Source organism: Ascidia mentula, chromosome 8 (assembly GCF_947561715.1).
Source record: "Ascidia mentula chromosome 8, kaAscMent1.1, whole genome shotgun sequence".
In the NCBI taxonomy this organism is placed as follows: domain Eukaryota; kingdom Metazoa; phylum Chordata; class Ascidiacea; order Phlebobranchia; family Ascidiidae; genus Ascidia; species Ascidia mentula.
This window is the reverse complement of record NC_138573.1, coordinates 16,407,484-16,432,512: the sequence shown is the minus strand read 5'-3', so window position 1 is coordinate 16,432,512 and position 25,029 is coordinate 16,407,484. Positions and strand designations below refer to the sequence as shown.

At 39.0% G+C, this 25,029-nt stretch overlaps 2 protein-coding genes and 2 pseudogenes across 3 annotated transcripts; all 4 read right to left on the bottom strand.

Moving 5' to 3' along the window:
* Window positions 1-948: 948 nt before the first annotated feature.
* On the bottom strand, window positions 949-4,575 carry LOC145912106 (excitatory amino acid transporter 3-like). Its single transcript, XM_082999524.1, has 11 exons — window positions 4,521-4,575; window positions 4,209-4,358; window positions 3,820-4,042; window positions 3,598-3,640; window positions 3,364-3,469; window positions 2,980-3,097; window positions 2,817-2,910; window positions 2,078-2,217; window positions 1,533-1,727; window positions 1,171-1,305; window positions 949-1,090 (listed from the first exon to the last, which is right to left on the bottom strand). The coding sequence occupies exons 1-11, from the start codon at window positions 4,573-4,575 to the stop codon at window positions 949-951; spliced, it is 1,401 nt and encodes a 466-aa protein (XP_082855650.1).
* A 4,082-nt stretch (window positions 4,576-8,657) lies between these two features.
* Window positions 8,658-14,381, bottom strand: LOC145911577 (excitatory amino acid transporter 3-like). Of its 2 annotated transcripts, XM_082998972.1 has the most exons (13): window positions 13,669-14,381; window positions 13,462-13,611; window positions 12,301-12,452; window positions 12,094-12,243; window positions 11,537-11,750; window positions 11,082-11,124; window positions 10,881-10,998; window positions 10,694-10,823; window positions 10,369-10,462; window positions 10,168-10,307; window positions 9,699-9,893; window positions 9,292-9,430; window positions 8,658-9,218 (listed from the first exon to the last, which is right to left on the bottom strand). In XM_082998972.1, the coding sequence occupies exons 3-13, from the start codon at window positions 12,443-12,445 to the stop codon at window positions 9,075-9,077; spliced, it is 1,512 nt and encodes a 503-aa protein (XP_082855098.1). In that variant the 5' UTR covers window positions 12,446-12,452; window positions 13,462-13,611; window positions 13,669-14,381; the 3' UTR covers window positions 8,658-9,074. The 2 variants fall into 2 exon arrangements, with proteins under 2 accessions (XP_082855098.1, XP_082855096.1); XM_082998970.1 differs by having other exon boundaries at window positions 10,694-10,998.
* A 1,038-nt stretch (window positions 14,382-15,419) lies between these two features.
* Window positions 15,420-18,734, bottom strand: LOC145912105 (excitatory amino acid transporter-like; annotated as a pseudogene).
* Window positions 18,735-19,905: 1,171 nt separating this feature from the next.
* On the bottom strand, window positions 19,906-22,657 carry LOC145912104 (excitatory amino acid transporter 3-like; annotated as a pseudogene).
* Between the last annotated feature and the right edge of the window lie 2,372 nt (window positions 22,658-25,029).

Sequence of the window (25,029 nt, the reverse complement as noted above, 5' to 3'; positions counted from 1 at the left end):
TGTACTTGACAATACCGAGATTGTTGCCAAACTTTCAATTTAGATCTGCGGAATTGGACCCTGTTTTATAGAAGGGTAAACAACTTATGGACAACAAAAAACGCAACTGACCGATCATTACCTTTATTTCTTGTAAACGCGATTTGGTGCTTTTATATATGACCCAATAACTAAAGATTCTATTGAAATTTTTAGCGAAATATGTTCGTCAATTTCCCAGGAAATACTTTTGTGTATGCAGCCATGCAATACGCTCAGGACTGAAGCCCTTCGCTGTGATTTGCCAGTAGTGAACATAATTGTATTTAAACAATGAGAGCTGCAGACAGGGTGTATACACGCACTGTTTCGACCTGTAAGGCTAGCACAGTGGCACCTCAACAGCTGCACTGATGAGACCTTACAGGTCGAAACAGTGCGTGTATACACCCTGTCTGCAGCTCTCATTCATTATTATGGCTCTTTTGTGCATATAATATGATTTGGGTAAAAGCCGAGCCGATAGCGCTTTTGCATCCCAAACAGTTGTTTTGGCCATAGTGTGCGCTCCACGTGGTTCGTCTGTGTTGATTGGTACCTAGTTTGGTACCCAACATATCGACGATTGACCGAAAGGTACCACAAAGTGGAAATCTGTGTGCCTGCTAGTCTACCAGCTAGCACAGTGCCACCTCAACAGCTGCACTGATGAGACCTTACAGGTCGAAACAGTGCGTGTATACACCCTGTCTGCAGCTCTCATTGATTATTATGGCTCTTTTGCGCATGTATTTAAACAAATATTCATTGTCAACAATGTGGCCAAGAGCTGCGAAAATTTAAAAATGGGGTGGTGGAAGCACGGAAAGAATTGGGCCCATGTTCAGTGTACGTATCGGTAAGGAAGATCCATAGAAGCGTTGTTTTTACGTTATAGCGAGAAAACACAAACAATGACATTCCTTCTTCTTACGCACTCGTATCTACTTCACAGACACCAAGCGCGTCCACTTCGTACTCGCTGACGTCACCAACTTCACGATTCAAATGAGCGATAACGCAAACCCCGAAGACGTCACCCACGATATTTACGATGCCTCGCATTCTGTCTCTATGCAAAATAGGAAAGTGATTGTCAGAAAATGAAAGATTGGAGTACAAGAAACCAGTGCCCATCAATCATATACTAACATCATCCAGTCCACTGTATAAAGAAGTCCGATGGTTTCTATTGGCAACCCGATGGACTGAATTACGAACACAACTACCACAAGTCCAGAACCAGGAATGGCCGCAGCACCAATTGAAGCCAACGAACCAGTGACGCTTAAAAAAGAGGGTTTGAAGCCCATTATGTACGTTGTTTAATACACGGTTATTAGTTATATATTTTTAAACAATCTTTACGCCAAACAAAAGTCAGCATTGTAAAAACACTGCTTTTTTGCGATAAAGTAAAAGTGGTCTAATGCTTTCATTTTGTACTTGACCTTAAGACGAACAATTATAAACTTCCCAAATACTGAACTCTGTGTCATAAAATTGTTTCCTACCATACTGTGATAATTTGTCCCACGGATAACGAAATCCCATTCATTTGTGCAACGGTCACAGTCACAATGCCTTGAAACATGGCAGCGCCATCCATGTTGATTGTGGCTCCGAGGGGAAGAACCAGACGGGTTAAGCGCTTGTCTATCTTCAGGTTTTCTTCGGCGCAATGCATGGTGACAGGTAAGGTTGCAGCACTATGTAATGGAAGACAGATGAAGATTTCTTCGTCATAAATTTGAACATACTGGTTTGAAATGATATGGCTTTAAAAAACATATTAGTTTGCGGGAAAAGTTTAGTTTAATTGAGTTAATTGGCATGTGCAAAAGTTGTCTTAGCATCTCGGGTTTTGCACGTTGAAAAAGGTTTTGAAGTTTAATATGTTTTTGATCTACGTCGAGTGAATCTGATTTAACAGTTTCTGTGGTTGTATTAGATGGAGGAGTTTTCGGAAATTTGTTTTGAAAAAAATTCTACCTTTGTCAGAAAATAAAACTTAATTCCGCCTTTTTATATTGCTTTTGACATTAGTTGACACCAATACCTTGAGCTAACAGCAATCATTGTAAACACGGCCTGCATAGAACCTAGTAACACTCGAAATGGATTTCGTCGGGTAATGATCCAATACACGGAGAAATGTACAAGTAATACTTGAAGAGAAAATCCAACAACGACGGTAGTCTGCCAAATGTTGTGGATATTGTTAGATTTCCACTGAACAAGTTTGTCTTTTAATCAAGGTTTACAGGCTTCGCAGTCCAGGTATTGCTACATAACTTGATCAGCTAGGTTTTCCTGACAAGTCGGAGATGTGATTCCCACGTAAGGACCTGCGCAGTGGGGCGATCTTGTCAATCATGCCATTGCATAAAACGTTTCTACGTTGTCTGATTATAGTGATAGAGATCCTCTACGTATATGTGAAGGTTTCCTGGCAAGTTGTGTGCTTGCGTACCATAACAGTGTACCTTGGCCACAATATACCCCATAAAACCGCCGAGCTTCCGGTAGCTCTATCGGTAGAGCGTTGGGCCAGGTTAGCCCAAGGTCAAGAGTTCAAACCTCACCAGGAACTTGATTTTTCAGATCTCTCTCCGGACTTTCGGAAAAAGTGATTGACCCAGCTGGACTGCGAAGCCTGTTAACCAAACAATCTCGATCCAGCTAGGGCGAGCCAGCCAATCATGCCATTGCATGAAACATTACTGCGTTTTCTTTTGATTAAGTTTGTAACGCATGATTTATGTAGAAAATCCAAATACAGCATTAAAACTTCTCACCAAGTATAGACCGAGGGTCTTTACTGATACAAGGAAGCTGTTGACTTTAACCAGATTGCCAGCTATTAAACTACATATTCCAACTGGAGCACACCTAGGAGTTTACAATTATTATTCGTAGTCCTATATTCTGTATCCGTTCATTAACTTTAGCTTCATTTACCAGGTAATGTGCATCAAGACGTCCATAAAAACATGGAAAAGTTCGTTGAAAAAACGATACAAATTTTCGTAATTCTTGCCAATGGCGATTCCCACCATAAGAGAAAACATTACCAAACCTTCATAGTAAATACATAAAAAAAAATGCAGATGTTAAGTTATTTTAGTGTACATAACTATCAATTGCCGGCTAGATTGCTAAACAATGTACTGACTACTAAAACAATTACCCTCGTCTCTCTAGCATCAATTCAGGGCCAGGCTATCATATATTTTATTACTATTTTTAACATTATTAGTCGGTACATTATTTTTTACAGTACATTATCTTGTTCGTAACTTTTTGCCATTTGCCTCTAGTTTTTGTTCCAGTAATTTGACTCACCTAAAGCATTGGATCCTTTGGTAGTGCCCAACGATTTAACAGTTTCTGTGGTTGTATTAGATGAGGAGTTTTCGGAAATTTGTTTTGAAAATATCTTTGTTTGGTCCTGAAAGGAATAATTTAAAATTTTAGATAACTTATTTTGTAAGGATTATTACCTTTTTTTTCAGACTGACAACCTCGTAAAATTAAAATAATTTCGAATGTGGTTTAAAGACAATTTAACACACTTACCAATCGAAACCAGGCCTTAATCAAGTTTTCTGGAAACATGTTTCTGCAATCACAAGTGTAATAAGCATAAGAGATATCAATTTTTATATTCATGCCGTTGGTGGCTTTGACAAAAATGTTTATGAAAAAAATTGTAACATAAGATGATGTGCTTAGAATGTGAAAATTTGCAACTGCTTTCAGAGTAAAAAAATACTTTAAAATTTAGTGTTCCTAATTTACCGCAATAAATCTAGGACAGTATCCATGGCCGAAAGAGTTGGACCTTTTCCTTTAGTTGTTTCGTTAGCAGTGACTTCATCCAGAGTACGGTTCTGAAGCCCTGGCTGAATTGCCAACGCCAAAGCCAGCCCAATACATACAGCAAAGAAGGTGGTAGAGATATAATAGATTATAATGTGCAATCCCACCCGACCACTCTTTCTTCTGTACAAATCGGCAACCCCTGTAATTATACATGTAAACCGCGAAACTTGGAATATAGAATAACGATTAGAATATAGAAGTCACCACGAAACATGACTTTAAGTAGCCTATGTAGGACAACATTTGATGGCAACATGTTTGTCTTTGTAACCACTTAAAAAACACTTAAATGTTACCAGGCATACCTGTAACAATACTGGTCGTTATTAGAGGCAGGGACATCATCTTAAGTAACCTCAACAGAATTTCTCCAGGAAAAGCCACCAAAGTTTTGGCATTTTCAGACAAACTCGCATATCGCAATCCGATTCCAAGCACAATCCCAACAAAAACGCCTGAGATTACATGACATTTTCCGAAGTTAGTGATTGTATAAGTAACATTCATTAGACAAATGTAATGAATACTTATTAAAGTTAAAGCGACCAATAGTTTGTTCTTCTCCACGTTGCGACCGCAGAAAGCAAAGCATTTTTCTTTTGGAGGTATTTTCTGACTTTTGATTGATTCAATATGCAACACAACGTCACTAACTTGTGCAGACTCTGACATACTTAGAACTCTAAAGAAAACATTGAACAGTGTAACCGAAATTAATGCAACTTGGTAAACGCCCAGGCTACCCTACATTGACGACCTACCGCAAAGACTTGGAGTCGCGCAACCATATTGATGGCTACTTTTGTTTTGATAAGACTTGGCGGAAATACGTATATAGGGCTAAAAACGATTAATCCGTCTGTTTTACCGCTTACATACAACAGTACTTCACTTTATCTAGAGCAGTGATTCCCAACCTTTATGTGGTTGCGTACCACTTGGAGGTAAAACAATTTCGACGCGTATCACCTAGTTGAGTGTGGCAAAGTAACCTCAAACATTTTGAGATCACTTACGATTTGTTAAATTCGAGCTTTATCCGCAAATTACGGAAAGATGCTCGCGTATCACCTGGAATGCCGTCACGTACCACTAGTGGTACGAGTATACCACCGGTAAAGAAACACTGATCTAGAGCCCAACACCCAGTCTCTATCAGACCTTAGCGCTACAAACCCGGTCCATCACACAACGGCGGCTCACAAAAACACCCGTTCCTCACCGTGCGCCACCACCAGAGAACTGTCTGGCTTGCCACTAATTACTTCGCCCGTCAGAACCTTAACCAACCAGCGTACCACACGTCTGCTGCTCAAGCATACCAATTTAAACTGTGAAAAGGCTAAACAAATACGATATATATTAAATGTGCAGGAAAATAACCAAGTGAATTAAAGTGCATAGAGGTAAAGTAAAAATAAAGAAGGCAACAAAATAAAGAAATAAAACAAAACGAATAAATTCGTTTTCAATGGTACGAAGGTATGACGACCGAATAAAGATAAGTTGAAAATTGTACACAAAAGCTGGAAACTACCCAACATGCGAAGCTTTGTTGTTATTCAACACACACACAGCAGTGCAAACCAACGAGTCCAGGTATCCACACAGAAGTCGCAAGAGTCACTCACCGAAACAAGGATAATCAGGTGATTCAAAAAACAATTAAACATTACTACAATGCGCACGTAGGCCGACATATTTCAGTTTAACCATTTGCTTCAAAAACGATAACTTTCTCTGATGTAAAACGAAAACAACAGAGAAGGATGTTGACCTATATTTGCAACGGGTATAGCTAACCACACAATCTAGCATAACGCCCCATACATTTGTTGATGTTTATGTTTTGTGTTCAGACAACGTACGGTGCGGAAATTATTTTCGCATTTTTGTTTCCTCGTCCTATTATCGTTCCCCTTTATCACTTACGTGGACTTGTCTTATCTGTTCTCTTCACTAATTCTGGTTTTCGCTATTCGTTGTAATTCTGTTTCCGATTAAATATGTTTTCATTAAAACGTAATGAGTCTTGCTCACATCATGTATGGTGAGAAAAAACGACTTCGAAGATGTATATTTCGTTGGTGTTGTTTAACAAGTGTTAAAAAACCTAACAAATATCCATAAATATAACGATCTAACCCGAACAGTGAAGCGTGAAGCGTCCAGTCAATTGATAAAAATGTATACGACGCGGGCGCTATTTCACTAAACTATAAACATCCCCTCAGCATACACGATTCCTTGCAAACTAATATGTAAGAGCAAATTGAACCTGGCAACCACCAGAACAACCTCTTTGTCACCCATAAATTTTGCTTTGTTTTAAAAAATTCTAATTCAAATTCGTTTTCTTTGCAAAGAGGCCGTGTACTTTGCTTTGTACCAAGCGTGCAAGTTGATGTGGCTTGTGTAGGATTAGTGTTATGTTGACTCAGTGATAACACAAAACCTAACTATGACTCCATAAAGACTCCAACACTGTGCAATTAGTAATTACCGAGTTGTATTAAAATTAGTAAAGCATTCGAATACTCACAATAAAAGACGTAATTTCAATGAGGCAGTTCGAGTAACTCCAATGATGCGTAACGAGACATTACAAAATTCCAAAGTTACATGTCGAAAACTTTATAGCACAAGCGGTCAATTATATAGACTCAGGAACATAACTCACGGTTTTGTACATCTTTAATATGAACAAAATAGCCCATACAATGCTGGAAAACTGCATGAAGTTTTCCAGCATTGTATGGGCTATTTTGTTCATATTAAAGATATATAGACTCAATTTCAGGCGTGTTGGCCTGGTAAAAATGAAATAACAAAGAGTCATAAAGCTTAGGTCAGCGGAAAATTTCGGTGTTGCGAAGCTGACCGAGATTATTTTCTCTTAAGTTCGAGAACAGGCTTATCAGATAAAATAACGCACGAGTATCGTGACTAGGCGAACTAAAAAGTTACGTTCGTTTATGAATGAATGTTGGTTAAACAATTAAAAGCGATCAAATACAACTTTAACTACACTTGCACACCTAACCCTAGTAATTTTGCTAGTTATTTATGACAATTAGCTCTTCTACATTTGTATATGAACCAAAGATTACTCATTGCGTTTCAACACTACCGTATTTCCTATTATATGCAGTAATATTTCATGCAATGGCATGATCGCCCCACTGCACGGGTCCTTGCTTGGCGATCACAGCTAACGTATCGCGATCATTAGGTTTGCAGGCTTGGCAGCCCAGACATTGCAGCCTAGCTGGATCAGCCACTTTTTCCTAATAAGTCGGAGCAAGATTTGGAAAATCAAGCTCCCGGTGAGGTTTGAACTCACGACCCTGGGCTAACCAGGCCCAACGCTCTACCAACTGAGCTACAGGAGCTCAGTGGTTTCACGGGGTATATTGTGGCCAAGGTACACTGGTGCGCAAGCGCACAACTTGCCAGGTAACCTTCACATATACGTAGGGAATCTCTACCACAGTATCAGATAAGGCAGTAATATTTCATGCAATGGCATGATAGGCAGGATCGCCGCACTGCGCAGGTCCTTGCTTGGCGATCGCAGCTATCGTATCGCGATCATTAGGTTTGCAGGCTTGGCAGCCCAGGCATTGCAGCCTAGCTGGATCAGCCACTTTTTCCTGGCAAGTCGGAGCAAGATTTGAAAAATCAAGCTCCCGGTGAGGTTTGAACTCAAGACCCTGGGCTAACCAGGCCCAACGCTCTACCAACTGAGCTACAGGAGCTATTATATGTATACGATGTATTGCTGTAAATACAAACTTTTCCAACTACCGAAAAACAACGCACGGAGAATGGGCTCACATTAAACATACATGTCTGTAGGAAAAGACTAAACAGCCCTTTTTGACGGTAACTAGTATATACAAAAGTACAATTCCACCTGTCTGGGAAAAAGTACGTTATAACCAAACTACACCAATGCTTCTTAAATACTCGAATCAAACACCGAGCTCTTTGCTTACGTGACCAATTTTCCGATTCAAACCAGCAATAACAAAAAGGCGGCACCCACGACGATTACGATGCTTCGCATTCTGTCACAATGCAAAACAGAAAAGTGAATCTCAAACAAACAAGGTTAGGGTCTGAAACCAACACCTGACATTATCCGGTCCACTGTATAAGAAAGATCGATGGTTTCTATAGACAACTCGATAGACTAAGTTACAAGTACAAGTGCAGAACCTGGAATGGTCGCTGCCCCCATTGCGGCCACCGAACCATGTGATGCTTATCAAAAGGTTTTTAGTTTGCCCCTGTTCAGGCGAATAAAATTAATTAAATTATTCGATTAGTACTTAATTCAAGTGCGGCACTTATAATTTAAAACGCAATGTATATTCGTTGTTCAAAACATTTTCATTAGTTCATAATTGGAATAAAATCTGCTTGGCAGCAACAGCATAAGTATCATAACCAATTATCACTCCATACTTTCCTGTCTTGGTGCGTCGGTAGACCCCAAAATTATGTCAAAACTATCACCGCAAATCCTAAAATATGACTTCGCGGTATTTGTTGATTAATACGTTGATACATAATATTACAGTTTGCTTAACGACTCTTATAAACGTGAAAGGATTGTTTTGATTCTCTGTATCTCCCACGAGGTATAATCGACTTTAGTGAGTTTTTATTCGCAGAAATCGCGAACGGCAATGCATCAAAGCTCTTTTTAAACTTTTTACACGGCAATACAACGTTCTACTGTGGTTCGTTCTCGGTAGTACCTAGTTCGTTACCTGTAACGGATCGACGTTAACAACAATGTGAAATAGTCTCTGTCTATTCTGCCTGCAAGACCATCCTTCCTCACCAGTTGCACTGATTAGACCTGATAGGTCGAAACAGTGCAAACTGTTATCTTTAGCTTACGTCTTTATGGCTTGGAATGGGACCAATAGTTGATTACGTCAATATTTGCAAAATAATAAAAGGCCTCTAAATTTAATGTAATTTTGTTTGTTGCTGTTAATCTAAAAGAAATCCATTTGTCCATTTTTTTCGGACCTTTTCCATTGGTTAGAGATATAAAAATCATCGAAACAACATCCGTGTATGTTAATCACTATTTTGTACATATAGTTTTCACTGTGTTAACATTATCAAGCAATTGTTTAGGCCGGAAGCTTTCCTCAGCAAACACTAGACTCCCGCTCTCCTTCGGCATCCAGCATTTCAAATTCCTCCTTGCTGACGTCAAACGATTCCCTATGCAAATAGGAAATGACGCAAACTCCGGTGATGTCACCAAGAATATTCACAATGACACGGAGCCTCTCCCTGAGCATAGATACAAAACGCCAATGAGGAAATTGTTTACTTGTTTTGATGCTTTGTAGGCGGGAATACTCTCAAAAACCAGTCGACTGTATAGAGTAACCCAATAGTTTTCACCGGTAATCCGACTGATTGAAGGACGAAGAGCACAACCACAATACCACTACCTGGGATGGCTGCTGCACCAACCGACGCCAACGAACCTGTGATACTTTAAAAACACAATATATTTAACGTCCTACTTATCTCAGAAAAAGTGATCGCTAGAAAAGTGAATTTAGTTAGTTTTGCAGGTAGTGTTGAGCGCGTATACTAAGCCCCTAATAACCCATAATGTCATGTTCTGTACGGTGAGGATTTGACCCTACTTTAGTTTTAAAATATGCAATGCAATCTCTTCAGAACAAATTACCAGTGCTACAGTTTTTGCAGCCACCTGTTTATATCAAACCTAGCTTTGTTTGTATTTTACTTCTTACCACACTGTGAGGATTTGGCCGAATGATAATGTAACCCCGTTTATCTGTGCCACCGTCACAGTTACAATGCCTTGAAACATCGCACCACCGTCCATGTTGACTGTGGCCCCGAGGGGAAGAACCAGACGAGTGAATCGTTTGTCGATCTTCAGGTTTTCTTCGGCGCAATGCATGGTGACAGGCAAGGTTGCGGCACTATAAACAACGAGAATAACCAACATTTTTGCAGTATAAAAGATTTAGGATTGAACATTTTCTGGTTATAAGATGTAAAAAAAGTCTTGGATTGATAAGTTTGTGCAACAGAATTGTCTATTATCTGAATTTTATTTTTGTTAGCAAACAAAGCAAAAAGTGCTTATTTCTTGTCCAGTGCTTTTGCGAAGTATCAACTGTAACTTTCGTTGTATCATACTATTCAAATAAAGTATGAAGTTTTAATTAGTGACAAATGGTGGTATTCACTTACCTGGATGAAGTACCCGCTGCTGTTAAAATTGCTTGCAGTGAGCCCAAATACATTTTAAGCGGATTTTTTCTGGTAACTATCCAGTATATGGCGGAATAAACCAACATGGTTTGTATAAAAAGACTGACGATGATGGTGGTCTGCGAACCACAAGACTTTGAATACATTTGTATACTGGCTATGTTGCGTTTGTGTCCTCACCATGTAGAGACCGAGAGTCCTCATTGTGAAAAGCATGTCACCAACTTGGAGTAAGTTTCCGGCAATGAGACTGCAAATTCCTACCGGAGCGTACCTGCATTGGATGCTGGTAAAGTCATTGTATACTTACCAATGGTAATTTTTAAAGGAACGCTTATAGCGTGACTGGTTTTTGTTATGTTAAACCTTCTTACCGTAATTTCCATCACTACTCAAAACTCAATTATACTGAATGCAGCTAAAGGTAACATGAGGAGAATCTACATTGTAGTTTTTTTCTGCAGTATGCATGTAATGTTACCACCGTGAAGGTTTATGATCGTACCACATAATGTTCATCACAATATCCATGAAAACATTGAATAGTTCGTTGAAGAAGCGATTCAAAACTTCCCCTTCAGATTTCTTTCGTTTCCCGAGCGCGATTCCCAACATGAGGCAAAATGTTATTAAACCTTCGAAAACAAAATTCAAAAACATAACTAACCGGTAAATATTAATCATGGAAATACCCAAAGCATTTGATTCGTTTGTGGTCTCCAACGTTTTGATGACTTTTGTGGTGAAATTAGATGAGGAATTAAAAGAATTGTTTGTTGTTTGTTTAACGAAGGTTGTTTTTGTGGAATCCTGTCAAAACGTAAAAACTGTTATGCAATTGATTCGTTTATAAACACAGAAAGGCAAGGCACTTTGTGCTTGTTGTTACTTACAACTCGAAACCACGCTTCGATCAAGTTTTTTGGAAATAGGTTCCTGAAAAAATATTTTTTTTTACTATATTTCAAAACTAATGATTTACGTGCAAGTGACGTAATTTATATATAACCAGTCCTCCACATAGTGAAAAACAACACGCTTAAACACCGTTTTCAACAAGATGCGAACCAAAGTAGGAACGCTGGGATACGCAGACTGTATTGCGATTCGGTGTCTATATAGGGATTCGGTGTATACATAGGGATTCGGAGTCTATATAGGCATTCGGTGTCTATATAGGGATTCGATGTCTATGTTGGAATTCAGTGTCTATATTCGAATTCAGTGTCTACATAGGGATTCGGTGTCTGTGTAGGGATTCGGTGTCTATATGGGGATGCGGTGACCACATTGCATTAGAGCCTATATTCGAATTGCGTGCGGCACATCGCTAGTGCCTTAACATTACCGAATCAAATCTAACACCGTGTCTAAGGTGGAAAAGGTGGAGTTTGCATCTCTGCTTGAAGATTCCATTCGTTGAGCTTGTTTCTGACGACCTGGCTGAATTACCAACGCCAAAGCCAGCCCAATACATATAGCAAAGAAGGTGGTAGAGATGTAATAGATTATAATGTGCAATCCCACCCGACCACTCTTTCTTCTGTACAAATCGGCAACCCCTTGAAATAGCAGACGTATTAATCAAAATGAATCTAGGTACACGGCAAATAATAAAATCATATACTGCTATTTTTGCTGCCAGGCTAATTAATCGGACTTGCTCTTCTGGCACCTCTAGCAACTAAGTACCAGAAGAGCAATTCCGATTAATAATAAAATCATGTTGATCAAATAGAGATGAATTTCATAATGTCTTGTTGCTTCAAAAAATAAAACGGTTCAAAAGCCAGATATTATTAAAGAGGAAAGTTAACTGACGTCAGAATTTGGCATCATGTGCAACGCTGGCGTTTTTGCATAAATTTATATACGGTATAACTAGTGCGAATATACTAGAAGTACCTGAAACAATACTGGTCATTATCAGAGGTATTGCCATCATTTTAAGTAACCTCAACAGAATTTCTCCAGGAAAAGCCACCAAAGCTTTGGCATTTTCAGACAAACTTGCATGCCGCAATCCGATTCCAAGCACAATACCCACAAGGACACCTGTTAGTTTGTATAACATATAGAGAGTATTCATTAATGAATGAATGTAATCATTACTTGCGAAAGTCAAAGCCAATAAAATGTTGTTCTTTTTCATTTTTCGACCACAGCAAACATCGAAATTTTGTTTATCAGACAACCCCTCGTCTTCGATGGGTTCCATGTTCATCACTACATCACTCGACTGTGTGGATGCTGACATGTTGACACTAGTGAGAATGTTTACAGGAAAGACAATAAACGGTATTAGTTGCTGTTCCTCAACTTGTCCAGGTTAATAACCTATATTTTAGAAATATTTTAAGATTTTAGCGCTGAAGCTCACACACAGAAATGATTTGGCACGACTAGACAGGATCGCTTCACTGCACAGGGCCTTACTTGGCGACCACAGTAAACGTAAATGTCGACTGGCAAGTTGTGCGCTGAAGCAAAAGTGTATCCTGACCACTATAGTCGTTTGAGCTCAATAGACAAAGCGTTGGGCCTGGTTAGCCCAGGGTCGTGAGCTCAAACCTCACCGGGGACTTTTTTTCAAATCTCGATCTGATCTGTGGGTAACATAGTCCAACTTTACCGTCTGCTTCTAAATACCGCGTATCGACCTCAACACGATGAAAGAGACTGCATAAAGTAATGCTGTTTCTCTACCAGTAATCATTGCTATGTATACTGACATAGTAAACCTACATTTGCAACATTGACCTAGCAAAATTCTAGGCATCTCATTCTACACATTTGATTTTTTTTTAGCTAACAAACAATTTCACCACTATTTCACACTCGATGCATTTCTCATGTTGAGTTTAAAGTCAACTGCATCGAAAAAACATGTGTTCAATGCCGCACTACTTTCACCAACTGTAACACTGTGTTCACCACACGTAACATCGAAAAACATGTGTTCAAGCGGCAAGCTCAATCTGCGCTGACTTAAGACAAGCACTGAAGCGGCACCTTGACTCTGGACCACCTAACGTTCTATCACAATTGTTGGGCGTGGAGCGTAAAGGCAAAGAGCGAAGCGATTTTGGTGATAAAAAGACCGCAAAGTATTTCTCGAAATGAGGAAGGGTTCCACTTTACCGGCAATCCACGACTAAAAGGTGAAAATAGGAAAGCGCTGCATGCATTCTGATGCAAAAGAATGGCAAATACAAAATTCAGTTTTGCATAAATTTAAATACTGTACAACTAGTGCGAATACACTACAAGTACCTGAAACAATACTGGTCATTATGAGAGGTATTGCCATCATCTTAAGTAACCTCAACAGAATTTCTTCAGGAAAAGCCACCAAAGCTTTGGCATTTTCAGACAAACTTGCATGCCGCAATCCAATTCCAAGCACAATACCCACAAAGACACCTGTTAGTTTGTATAACATATAGAGAGTATTCATTAATGAATGAATGTAATCTTTACTTGCGAAAGTCAAAGCCAATAAAATGTTGTTCTTTTTCATTTTTCGACCACAGCAAACATCGAAATTTTGTTTATCAGACAACCCCTCGTCTTCGATGGGTTCCATGTTCATCACTACATCACTCGACTGTGTGGATGCTGACATGTTGACACTAATGAGAATGTTTACAGGAAAGACAATAAACGGTATTAGTTGCTGTTCCTCAACTTGTCCAGGTTAATGACCTATATTTTAGAAATATTTTAAGAATTTAGCGCTGAAGCTCACACACAGAAATGATTTGGCACGACAAGACATGATCGCTTCACTGCACAGGGCCTTACTTGGCGACCACAGTAAACGTAAATGTCGACTGGCAAGTGGGGCGCTGAAGCAAAAGTGTATCCTGACCACTATAGTCGTTTGAGCTCAATAGACAAAGCGTTGGGCCTGGTTTGCCCTGGGTCGTGAGTTCAAACCTTACCGGGAACTTGATTTTTCAGATCTCGCTCTGATCTGTGGGTAACATAGTCCAACTTCATAAAGGTATACCGTCTGCTTCTAAATACCGCGTATCGACCTCAACACGACGAAAGAGCCTGCATCAAGTAATGCTGTTTCTCTACCAGTAATCATTGCTATGTATACTGACAAAATAAACCTACATTTGCAACATTCAACTAGCAAAATTCTAGGCATCCAATTCTATACATTGACTTTTTCTTAGCTAGCAAACAATTTCACCACTATTTCACACTCAATGCATTTCTCATGTTGAGCTCAACTGCATCGAAAAAACACGTGTTCAATGCCACACTACATCCACCACCTGTAACACTCTGTTCACCACCTGTAACATCGAGAAAACATGTGTTCGAGCGGCAAGCTCAATCTGCGCTGACTTAAGACAAGCACCGAAGCGGAACCTTGACACTGGACCGCCTAACGTTCTATCACAATTGTTGGGCGTGTAGCGTAAAGGCAAAGGGCGAAGCGATTCCGGTGTTAAAAGAGATCGCAAAGTATTTCTCAAAATGAGGAAGGACTCCACTTTACCGGTAATCCACGACTGAAAGGTGAAAATAGGAAAGCGCTGCATGCATTCTGATGCAAAAGAATGGCAAATACAAAATTCATCAAGTAAAATATTTCAACACCGTATGCACAAAACATGCGCAATGCGTGGTTGAAGCTCCGCTCAGTTCTTTGGGAATGACGTCATCACATTTTATTGCCATTCAAGCGACAAAGGTGAGGCCAAAGCCCAAATCTAGTATGAGGTAAACGACAATCCAGCCAACAAAACGTAAGCTTTAAACAAGGAAAACAGATTTTCCCCTGGACCACGAAGTAGGAACATTCGAAGCAAGTATTTTTGCTCATTTCTATTTATATCGAATTAATCTGTTGTGGTCACAGTGCATTATGTACGACAGAGGTGACGCTCTTGCATGCCATAGCTGTATGGTTTGTGGAATGTGACACAATATGTCGCGTGTTAATCCGCAAACTATGTTAAATGCCGCATCACTCTTGTGGCTATGAACTGAATTACCCTGGTTTGGCACTCTTTGAGATGACTGACTTTTATTTTGTGAAATACACAAGCTTTCGCGAGTATCTCTTGCTTCATCACGTGTAAATGCAACACAATGCGATTCAAAAACAAGCGAAGATACGAAAAAACACAAAACACTCGATCACAATTTTGAAGCCTTAATTAACAACAAAGTCAAGTTCCACTGTTTCCAAAAACGACAGCACAATTTCTTCACAGCAAGGCAACCTCTTTCTCCGTATCGTCCACCAGCAGTGCTGCCGGGGCTGAATTGTTGGCGTCACTGTCATCACGATTTAGATGAGAAATGACGCTCCAGTGACGTCACCAAGAATGTTTGCAATGCCACGAAACCGTTCTCTAGTAATGAATGCATCGTCATGAAGAGAATCGTATCCAAGAAAAATACTTACAGAAACCAGTCGACTGTATAGAGTAAACCAATGGCCTCCACCGGTAACCCGACTGATTGAAGGACGAAGAGCACGACTACTAAAGCGGTACTAGGAGTGGCTGCTGCACCTATTGCAGCCAGTGAACCTGTAATGTTTGAACACACACAGAATCGGTTGTAAGATTGATAAAGTTGGTTAAAATTTATTGGCCGCATAAATGCACATGCAACACCGCTAATCATTCGTACCAGACGGTGAGGATTTGGCCCACTGATAGTAAAATCCCGTTAAGTTGAGCTACGGTAACTGCCACAACGCTTTGGAACAGAGCTGTTCCGTCCATGTTAATTGTGGCTCCGAGCGGAAGAACCAGACGAGTGAATCGTTTGTCGATTTTCAGGTTTTTTTCCGCTCAACGCATGGTGACAGGTAAGGTTGCGGCACTGGTCACATAAATTAACTTACAATTATATATAATACTCAAAATCATGGTGAATGATGCAACATTACAGGGAAACCGGTCCAATGAAATTCAATATAAAAAACCTAAATTCATTGCTGAGTTTTAATTATTTTTAAATCTCCTGCATTGCGTTAAAATTTTCCGAGAAACGTATTTCGTTGCCGCCGGGAGAACAGGTTATTCCTTATCGTAATGCAACGTGGCCTTTCATTTCGTTGGTGGAAAACTACACATTCCTGTGTATATTCTCACCTTGAGGTTGTCCCGATCATAGTTAGGATTGCTTGAAGAGAGCACGTATACAATCTAAGCGGATTTTTTCTGGTAGCAGTCCAGTATATGGAGGAATAAACCAACATGGTTTGTATGAAAAGGCCGAAGATAACAGTAATCTAAAAAAGAAACTATTTCAAAATATAGTTTATTTACTATGAGGATTTGTGCTCTCACCATGTAGAGACCAAGGGTCCTCATTGTGAAAAGCATGTCACCAACTTGAAGTAAATTTCCGGCTATCAGGCTACAAATTCCTACCGGTGCATACCTAGGTTGTGTATGTGTATGAGTTTCCATCGACTGGCTACCACTTTACTTGGAAATTTGTATACCATAGGTAAAACTTAGTTGTGGCCTTATTATGGTTTTGTATGTACTGCAGGAGGGGCTGGTTAGCTATTATACCAAACTTACCACATAATGTTCATCATAACGTCCATGAAAACATTGAATAGTTCGTTGAAGAAGCGATTCAAAACTTTTCCTTCAGATTTCTTTCGTTTCCCGAGCACGAGTTTCCCATATTAAATTGCATTTTGATATCGAGCAAGTTTATATATATATTTGTTCTTGCTATTTACACGAGGAATAGGATGTGGGTAATATTTGATCTTATCATTTGATGAATATGATGATAAGTCAACTGATGCTTGTTAGAAAATATATTTTTGTCTGCAAATTCGAAGCAGTTGATCATCTACCATGACATTTGATGTTGGTAAGTTGAAGTTCAGAGGTAATTATTGTTCTTTTCTCACCAAATTCTTGATAAATTTTTTTTACAGTTTGTTGTGAATATTTTTGGTCATTTAGTGTCAGCAAGATAATTATAACCTTTGAAACAAAATTTCCGTTTTTTTTTTCAAAGCAAAACTTAAAGTAAAAGCATTGTGTTTGGTGTGTTTGGATGGAATGGCTTGGCATGCTAAAACAACCCTAAAACCAGTTATTACCAGCAAAAGCCTTTTGAAAGTGGCTCGGTTTGATAGGTGTGCAATATATCGTATTAAAATGCCATATACTTCAGACCTAGGCGAGGAGTTATGCCAAAATATGTGTATTGTAGTTCTGTACAAAACTTGGGTGAACATTTAATATGCATGATAAAATTCAACGAAAAGAATGCGGTACATGTTTTAAATCGGAGGAATCAATAGTTAATTTTCAATGTTAACCTACCACATACAAGCAATACGCAACATAATTAAAGTGATAAATCACCAGCTGAAAGCAGGCAGCGACAATGTTGCTTGGGAAAATGTTTCTGAAAAAAGAAAAGATTTTTTTCGCAAAATTTTCCAAAAGAGCACTCAAAAACACTGCTACAGCATGTTTAATATTTTTTGGAACTTTTATCTGCGAATCAATTTTTTGTGAATAATCAATATCGTTTGTATTGAATTTCAAACTTATGAGCAAAGCACCCCCACCTGATCAAGTCAAGGAAGGTATCCATGGTAGATACAATCCTCTCTTCCCTCTTCTCTCCGATGTCATCCTCGTTAAATCCTCCTCGTCCAGGTTTGATGATGGTAACCAGAGCGATTCCCAAGATCACTGCCAGAGTGGTCGTTGTCAGGTAGTACGCCACCGCATGGCCACCAATTTTCCCGCTTTTTCCAGTTTCAAGGTTGGCCAAACCTTCACATGCAACGAACACAGAGGTTGTTGGATGTTGTGACTTTCGAACGGAAAGAATTATTATACACGTTTTATGCTACAGTGAAGCCTATGAAAGCACTGGTATAAGCTAAATACACAAGTTCTTTCGGCACTGATGCCATCGCATTTCCGCGTGGAGTTTTGATTAATTTCAGCGGGCAAAACGACCTCTGACATTTTAAGGATAAACGTATTGGCCTTGAAACGCATAAATCACTTGGCTTGCATGTTTTATCTCACAATTTTGTCCGCGTTGAATAACATTTTACAATATTACCTGTAATTATGCTGGTTATGATAATTGGGATGATCAGCATTTTCAGCATTCTCATCAACAATTCTCCGGGAAACATGACGACCATAATGACTTCAGCTGAAGGATCGCTGGTCCTGATTGCAAATCCGAGAATCATTCCCAGAACAACAGCTATCAAAAAAACAAAAACAATACAGGTTCAAATGCTTTGCCAGACAGAATGACGATTTGAGATGGTATGCACATGCATTTAATTTCGTTCTAATGAAACATTTTTATTAGAAATTAACCATGAACTTACCACCAGTAGTTAAAAGTATGAGAAGTGTCTCGCTTTTGATTTCAAACCTCCAACAGTTAATAAGCGATTCGTGGCCATCGGATCTTTTCGAAAGTTTCCTACTTTCTCTAGTATTGACGTTTGAAAGTGCCTGAATTTCTTCGTTAACCATTACTTGATTTCCGGTGATGGTCATTGCGGTGGGAATACTTAGGTAGTTTTACAAGAACAATTAAAATCAAGTTGTCTGGAATGTAGAAGCACAGGACAATTATTTTGTACAAAATTGATTTTTTTGTTTCGACCTACTACCTGAGGTATTCAAACAAACATATGGAGATGTACAGCACCGTGCTAAAATGGAAAACACGTTTTTAACTATCTTTGAGTCAAAACTGTCCAAAAACAAGCAAAAACAGCTATACACTTATCTGCCAGTCGACGACGTGGTAAAAATATAACAAAACCATTTTCGCAGGCTTACCATGGATGCCGGAAATGAACGTCGTTCGTATAGTTGTGTACACATTGCGCGTCATATATTTTGTATATGAATACCATCCGGTAGATTTCACTGTTGCAGTTTTGCGCAAATTCTTTTGAGGCAGCCAATGCCTATTTAGAATAACTCACCTTCTGACAATAAAATTAACGTAGATTCTATGGCAACCGAAGTTTCGTCTGCCATTGGGCGAGACTTTTTCCGGATTATGGCGCGGCAATTCACCACGTACACAAATAAGGAAAAAAACAGTTTATTTACACTGCTTGTGGATTCACATGACGGAGAGTACAGTGAGGCGCAGCGGAACGGTGTGCTTTTAGTTGATGACTCGATAAGATAATTGGTCGGTTGGCGATCAAATTGGCGTGAAGTTTGTACTTGACAATACCGAGATTGTTGCCAAACTTTCAATTTAGATCTGCGGAATTGGACCCTGTTTTATAGAAGGGTAAACAACTTATGGACAACAAAAAACGCAACTGACCGATCATTACCTTTATTTCTTGTAAACACCACTTTGTGATTTTATATATGACCCAATAACTAAAGATTCAATTGGAAATTTTAGCGAAATATGTTCGTCAATTTCCCGGGAAATACTTTTGTGTGTGCAGCCATGCATTATGCTCAGGACTGAAGCCCTTCGCTGTGATTTGAAGCCCACTATGTAGGTTGTTTAATACACAGTTATTAGTTCTTTTTTTTTGAACCAATGTTTACGCCAAACAAAAGTCAGCATGGTAAAAACACTGCTTTTTTGCGATAAAGTAAAAGTGGTCTAATGCTTTCATTTTGTACTTGACCTTAAGACGAACAATTATAAACTTCCCAAATAGTGAACTCTGTGTCATAAAATTGTTTCCTACCATACTGTGATAATTTGACCCACGGATAACGAAATCTCGTTCATTTGTGCAACGGTCACAGCCACAATGCCTTGAAACATGGCAGCACCATCCATGTTGATTGTGGCTTCGAGGGGAAGAACCAGACGGGTTAAGCGCTTGTCGATCTTCAGGTTTTCTTCGGCGCAATCATGGTGACAGGTAAGGTTGCAGCACTATGTAATGGAAGACAGATGAAGATTTCTGTTGTATAAATTTGAACATGCCGGTTTGAAATGATTTGGCTTTAAAAAAACATATTAGTTTGCGGGAAAAGTTTAGTTAAATTGAGTTAATTGACATATGCAAAAGTTGTCTTAGCATCAGAAGTTTTCCACGTTGAAAAAGGTTTTGAAGTTTAATATGTTTTTGATCTACGTCGAGTTAATCTGATTTAACAGTTTCTGTGGTTGTATTAGATGAGGAGTTTTCGGAAATTTGTTTTGAAAAAATTCTACCTTTGTTAGAAAATAAAACTTAATTCCACCTTTTTATATTGCTTTTGACATTAGTTGACACCAATACCTTGAGCTAACAGCAATCATTGTAAACACGGCCTGCATAGAACCTAGTAACACTCGAAATGGATTTCGTCGGGTAATGATCCAATACACGGAGAAATGTACAAGTAATACTTGAAGAGAAAATCCCACAACGACGGTAGTCTGCCAAATGTTGTGCATATTGTTAGATTTCCACTGAAGAAGTTTGTCTTTTAATCAAGGTTTACAGGCTTCGCAGTCCAGCTATTGCTACATAACTTGATCAGCCAGGTTTTTCTGACAAGTCGGAGATGTGATCCCCAAGTAAGGACCTGCGCAGTGGGGCGATCCTGTCAATCATGCCATTGCATAAAACGTTTCTACGTTGTATGATTATAGTGATAGAGATCCCCTACGTATATGTGAAGGTTTCCTGGCAAGTTGTGTGCTTGCGTACCATAACAGTGTAACTTGGCCACAATATACCCCGTGAAACCGCCGAGCTTCCGGTAGTTCTATCGGTAGAGCGTTGGGCCAGGTTAGCCCAGGGTCGTGAGTTCAAACCTCACCAGGAACTTGATTTTTCAGCCATTGCATGAAACATTACTGCGTTTTCTTTTGATTAAGTTTGTAACGCATGATTTATGTAGAAAATCCCAATACAGCATTAAATCTTCTCACCAAGTATAGGCCGAGGGTCTTTACTGATACAAGGAAGCTGTTGACTTTAACCAGATTGCCAGCTATTAAACTACATATTCCAACTGGAGCACACCTAGGAGTTTACAATTATTATTCGTAGTCCTATATTCTGTATCCGTTCATTAAATTAGCTTCATTTACCAGGTAATGTGCATCAAGACGTCCATAAAAACATGGAAAAGTTCGTTGAAAAAACGATACAAATTTTCGTAATTCTTGCCAATGGCGATTCCCACCATAAGGGAAAACATTACCAAACCTTCGTAGTAAATACATAAAAAAAATTGCAGATGTTAAGATATTTCAGTGTATGTAACTATTAATTGCCAGCTAGATTGCTAAACAATGTACTGACTACTGAAACAATTACCCTCGTCTCTCTAGCATCAATTCAAGGCCAGGCTATCATATATTTTAATACTATTTTTGAATACACGTACATTATCTTATGCGTATCTTTTAGCCATTTGCCCCTAGTTTTTGTTCCAGTAATTGGACTCACCTAAAGCATTGGATCCTTTAGTAGTGCCCAACGATTTAACAGTTTCTGTGGTTGTATTAGATGAGGAGTTTTCGAAAATTTGTTTCAAAAATATCTTTGTTTGGTCCTGAAAGGAATAATTTAAAATTTTAGATAACTTATTTTGTAAGGATTATTTTCTTTTTTTTTTCAGACTGACAACCTCGTAAAATTAAAATAACTTCGAATGTGGTTTAAAGACAATTTAACACACTTACCAATTGAAACCAGGCCTTAATCAAGTTTTCTGGAAACATGTTTCTGCAATCACAAGTGTAATAAGCATAAGAGATATCAATTTTTATATTCATGCTGTTGGTGGCTTTTGCAAAAATGTTTATGACAAAAATTGTAACATAAGATGATGTGCTTAGAATGTGAAAATTTGCTTTCAGAGTAAAAAAATACTTCAAAATTTAGTGTTCCTAATTTACCGCAATAAATCTAGGACAGTATCCATGGCCGAAAGAGTTGGACCTTTTCCTTTAGCTGTTTCGTTAGCAGTGACTTCATCCAGAGTACGGTTCTGAAGCCCTGGCTGAATTGCCAACGCCAAAGCCAGCCCAATACATACAGCACAGAAGGTGGTAGAGATATAATAGATTATAATGTGCAATCCCACCCGACCACTCTTTCTTCTGTACAAATCGGCAACCCCTGTAATTATTACATGTAAACCGCGAAACTTGGAATATAGAATAACGATTAGAATACAGAAGTCACCACGAAGCATGACTTTAAGTAGCCTATGTAGGACAACTTTTGATGGCAACATGTTTGTTATTGTAACCATTTAAAAAACACTTAAATGTTACCAGGCATACCTGTAACAATACTGGTCGTTATTAGAGGCAGGGACATCATCTTAAGTAACCTCAACAGAATTTCTCCAGGAAAACCCACCAAAGTTTTGGCATTTTCAGACAAACTCGCATATCGCAATCCGATTCCAAGCACAATCCCAACAAAAACGCCTGGGATTACATGACATTTTCCGAAGTTAGTGATTGTATAAGTAACATTCATTAGACAAATGTAATGATTACTTATTAAAGTAAAAGCGACCAATAGTTTGTTCTTCTCCACGTTGCGACCGCAGAAAGCAAAATATTTTTCGTTTGAAGGTATTTTCTGGCTTTTGATTGATTCAATATGCAACACAACGTCACCAAATTGTGCAGACTCTGACATACTTAGAACTGTAAAGAAAACATTGAATAGTGTAACCGAAATTAATGCAACTTGGTAAACGCCCAGGCTACCCTACATTGACGACCTACCGCAAAGACCTGGAGTCGCGCAACCATATTGATGGCTACTTTTGTTTTGATAAGACTTGGCGGAAATACGTATATAGGGTAAAAACGATTAATCCGTCTGTTATACCGCTTACATACAACAGTACTTTACTTCATCTAGAGCAGTGATTCCCAACCTTTTTGTGGTTGCGTACCACTTGGAGGTAAAACAATTTCGACGCGTACCACCTAGTTGAGTGTGGCAAAGTAACCTCAAACATTTTGAGATCACTTACGATTTATTAAATTCGAGCTTTATCCGCAAATTACGAAAAGGTGCTCGCGTACCACCTGGAATGCCGTCACGTACCACTAGTGGTACGAGTATACCACCGGTAAAGAAACACTGATCTAGAGCCCAACACCCAGTCTCTATCAGACCTCAGCGCTACAAACCCGGTCCACCACACAACGGCGGTTCACAAAAACACCCGTTCCTCACCGTGCGCCACCACCAGAGAACTGTCTGGCTTGCCACTAATTACTTCGCCCGTCAGATCCTTAACCAATCAGCGTACCACACGTCTGCTGCTCAAGCATACCAATTTAAACTGTGAAAAGGTTAAACAAATACGATACATATTAAATGTGCAGGAAAGTAACCAAGTGAATCAAAGTGCATGGAGGTAAAGTAAAAATATAGAAAGCAACAAAATATGCGTAACGACCGAATAAAGATAAGTTAAAAATTGTACACAAAAGCTGGAAACTACCCAACATGCGAAGCATCGTTGTTATTCAACACACACACACACAGCAGTGCAAAGCAACGAGTCCATGTATCCACACAGAAGTCGCAAGAATCACTCACCAAAACAAGGATAATGAGGTGATTCAAAAAACAAGTAAACGTTACTACAATACACACGTAGGCCGACATATTTTGATTTAACAATTTACTTCAAAAACGATAACTTTCTCTGATGTTAAACGACAACAACAGAGGATGGTGACCTATATTTGCAACGAGTATAACTAACCACACAATCCAGCGTAACGCCCCCACACATTTGTTTATGTTAATGTTTTGTGTTCAGACAACGTACGGTGCAGAAATTATTTTTGCATTCTCGTTTCCTCGTCCTATTATCGTTCCCATTTATCACTTACATGGACTTGTCTGCGCATTGCCATGTGTTTATCTGTTCTCTTCACTAATTCTGGTTTTCGCTATTCGTTGTAATTCTGTTTCCGATTAAATATGTTTTCATTAAAACGTAATGAGTCTTGCTCACATCATGTATGGTGAGAAAAATTACAGCAAAAACCAGGAACATCACCAGAAAAGTAAACGACTTCGAAGATGTATATTTCGTAGGTGTTGTTTAACAAGTGTTAAAAAACCTAACAAATATCCAAAAATATAATGAGCTAACCCGGGCAGTGAAGCGTGACACATTGTGAAGCGTCCAGTCAATTGATAAAAATGTACACAACGCGGGCGCTATTTCACTAAACTATCAACATCCCCTCAGCATACACGATTCCTTGCAAACTAAAATGTAAGAGCAAATTGAACCTGGCAACCACCACAACAACCTCTTTGTCACTTATAAGTTTTGCTTTGTTTCTAAAAATTCTAATTCAAGGTCGTTTTCTTTGCAAAGAGGCCGTGTACTTTGCTTAGTACCAAGCGTGCAACAAGACTGAGTTGATGTGGCTTGTGTAGGATTTATGTTATGTTTACTCAGTGATAACACAAAACCTAACTATGACTCCATAAAGACTCCAACACTGTGCAATTAGTAATTACTGAGTTGTATTAAAATTAGTAAAGCATTCGAATACTCACAATAAAAGATGTAATTTCAATGAGGCTGTTCGAGTAACTCCAATGATGCGTAACGAGGCATTACAAAATTCCAAAGTTATGTCGAAAACTTTATAGCCCAAGCGGTCAATTATATAGACTTAATTTCAGGCGTGTTGACCGGGTAAAAATGAAATAACAAAGAGTCATAAGGCTTAGGTCAGCGGAAAATTCCTGTGTTGCGAAGCTGACCAAGATTAATTTCTCTCAAATGCGAGAACGGGCTTATCAGATTAATGACGCACGAGTATCGTGACTGGGCGAATTAAAGAGTGACGTGCGTTTATGAA

What these genes read in the sequence shown, in the direction of transcription:
- LOC145912106 (XM_082999524.1), bottom strand. Translation starts at nt 4,575, where the DNA reads ATGTCAGAGTCTGCACAAGTTAGTGACGTTGTGTTGCATATTGAATCA. An exon ending in AACGACCAGTATTGTTACAG is followed by an intron (nt 4,043 to 4,208) that starts GTATGCCTGGTA and finishes GTATAATTACAG; the next exon opens with GGGTTGCCGATTTGTACAGA. An exon ending in TATACAGTGGACTGGATGAT is followed by an intron (nt 1,091 to 1,170) that starts GTTAGTATATGA and finishes TATTTTGCATAG; the next exon opens with AGACAGAATGCGAGGCATCG.
- LOC145911577 (XM_082998970.1), bottom strand. Translation starts at nt 12,445, where the DNA reads ATGTCAGCATCCACACAGTCGAGTGATGTAGTGATGAACATGGAACCC. An exon ending in ATTGGCTTTGACTTTCGCAA is followed by an intron (nt 12,244 to 12,300) that starts GTAATGATTACA and finishes ACAAACTAACAG; the next exon opens with GTGTCCTTGTGGGTATTGTG. An exon ending in ATTGTGATGAACATTATGTG is followed by an intron (nt 10,463 to 10,693) that starts GTACGATCATAA and finishes CATCCAATGCAG; the next exon opens with GTACGCTCCGGTAGGAATTT.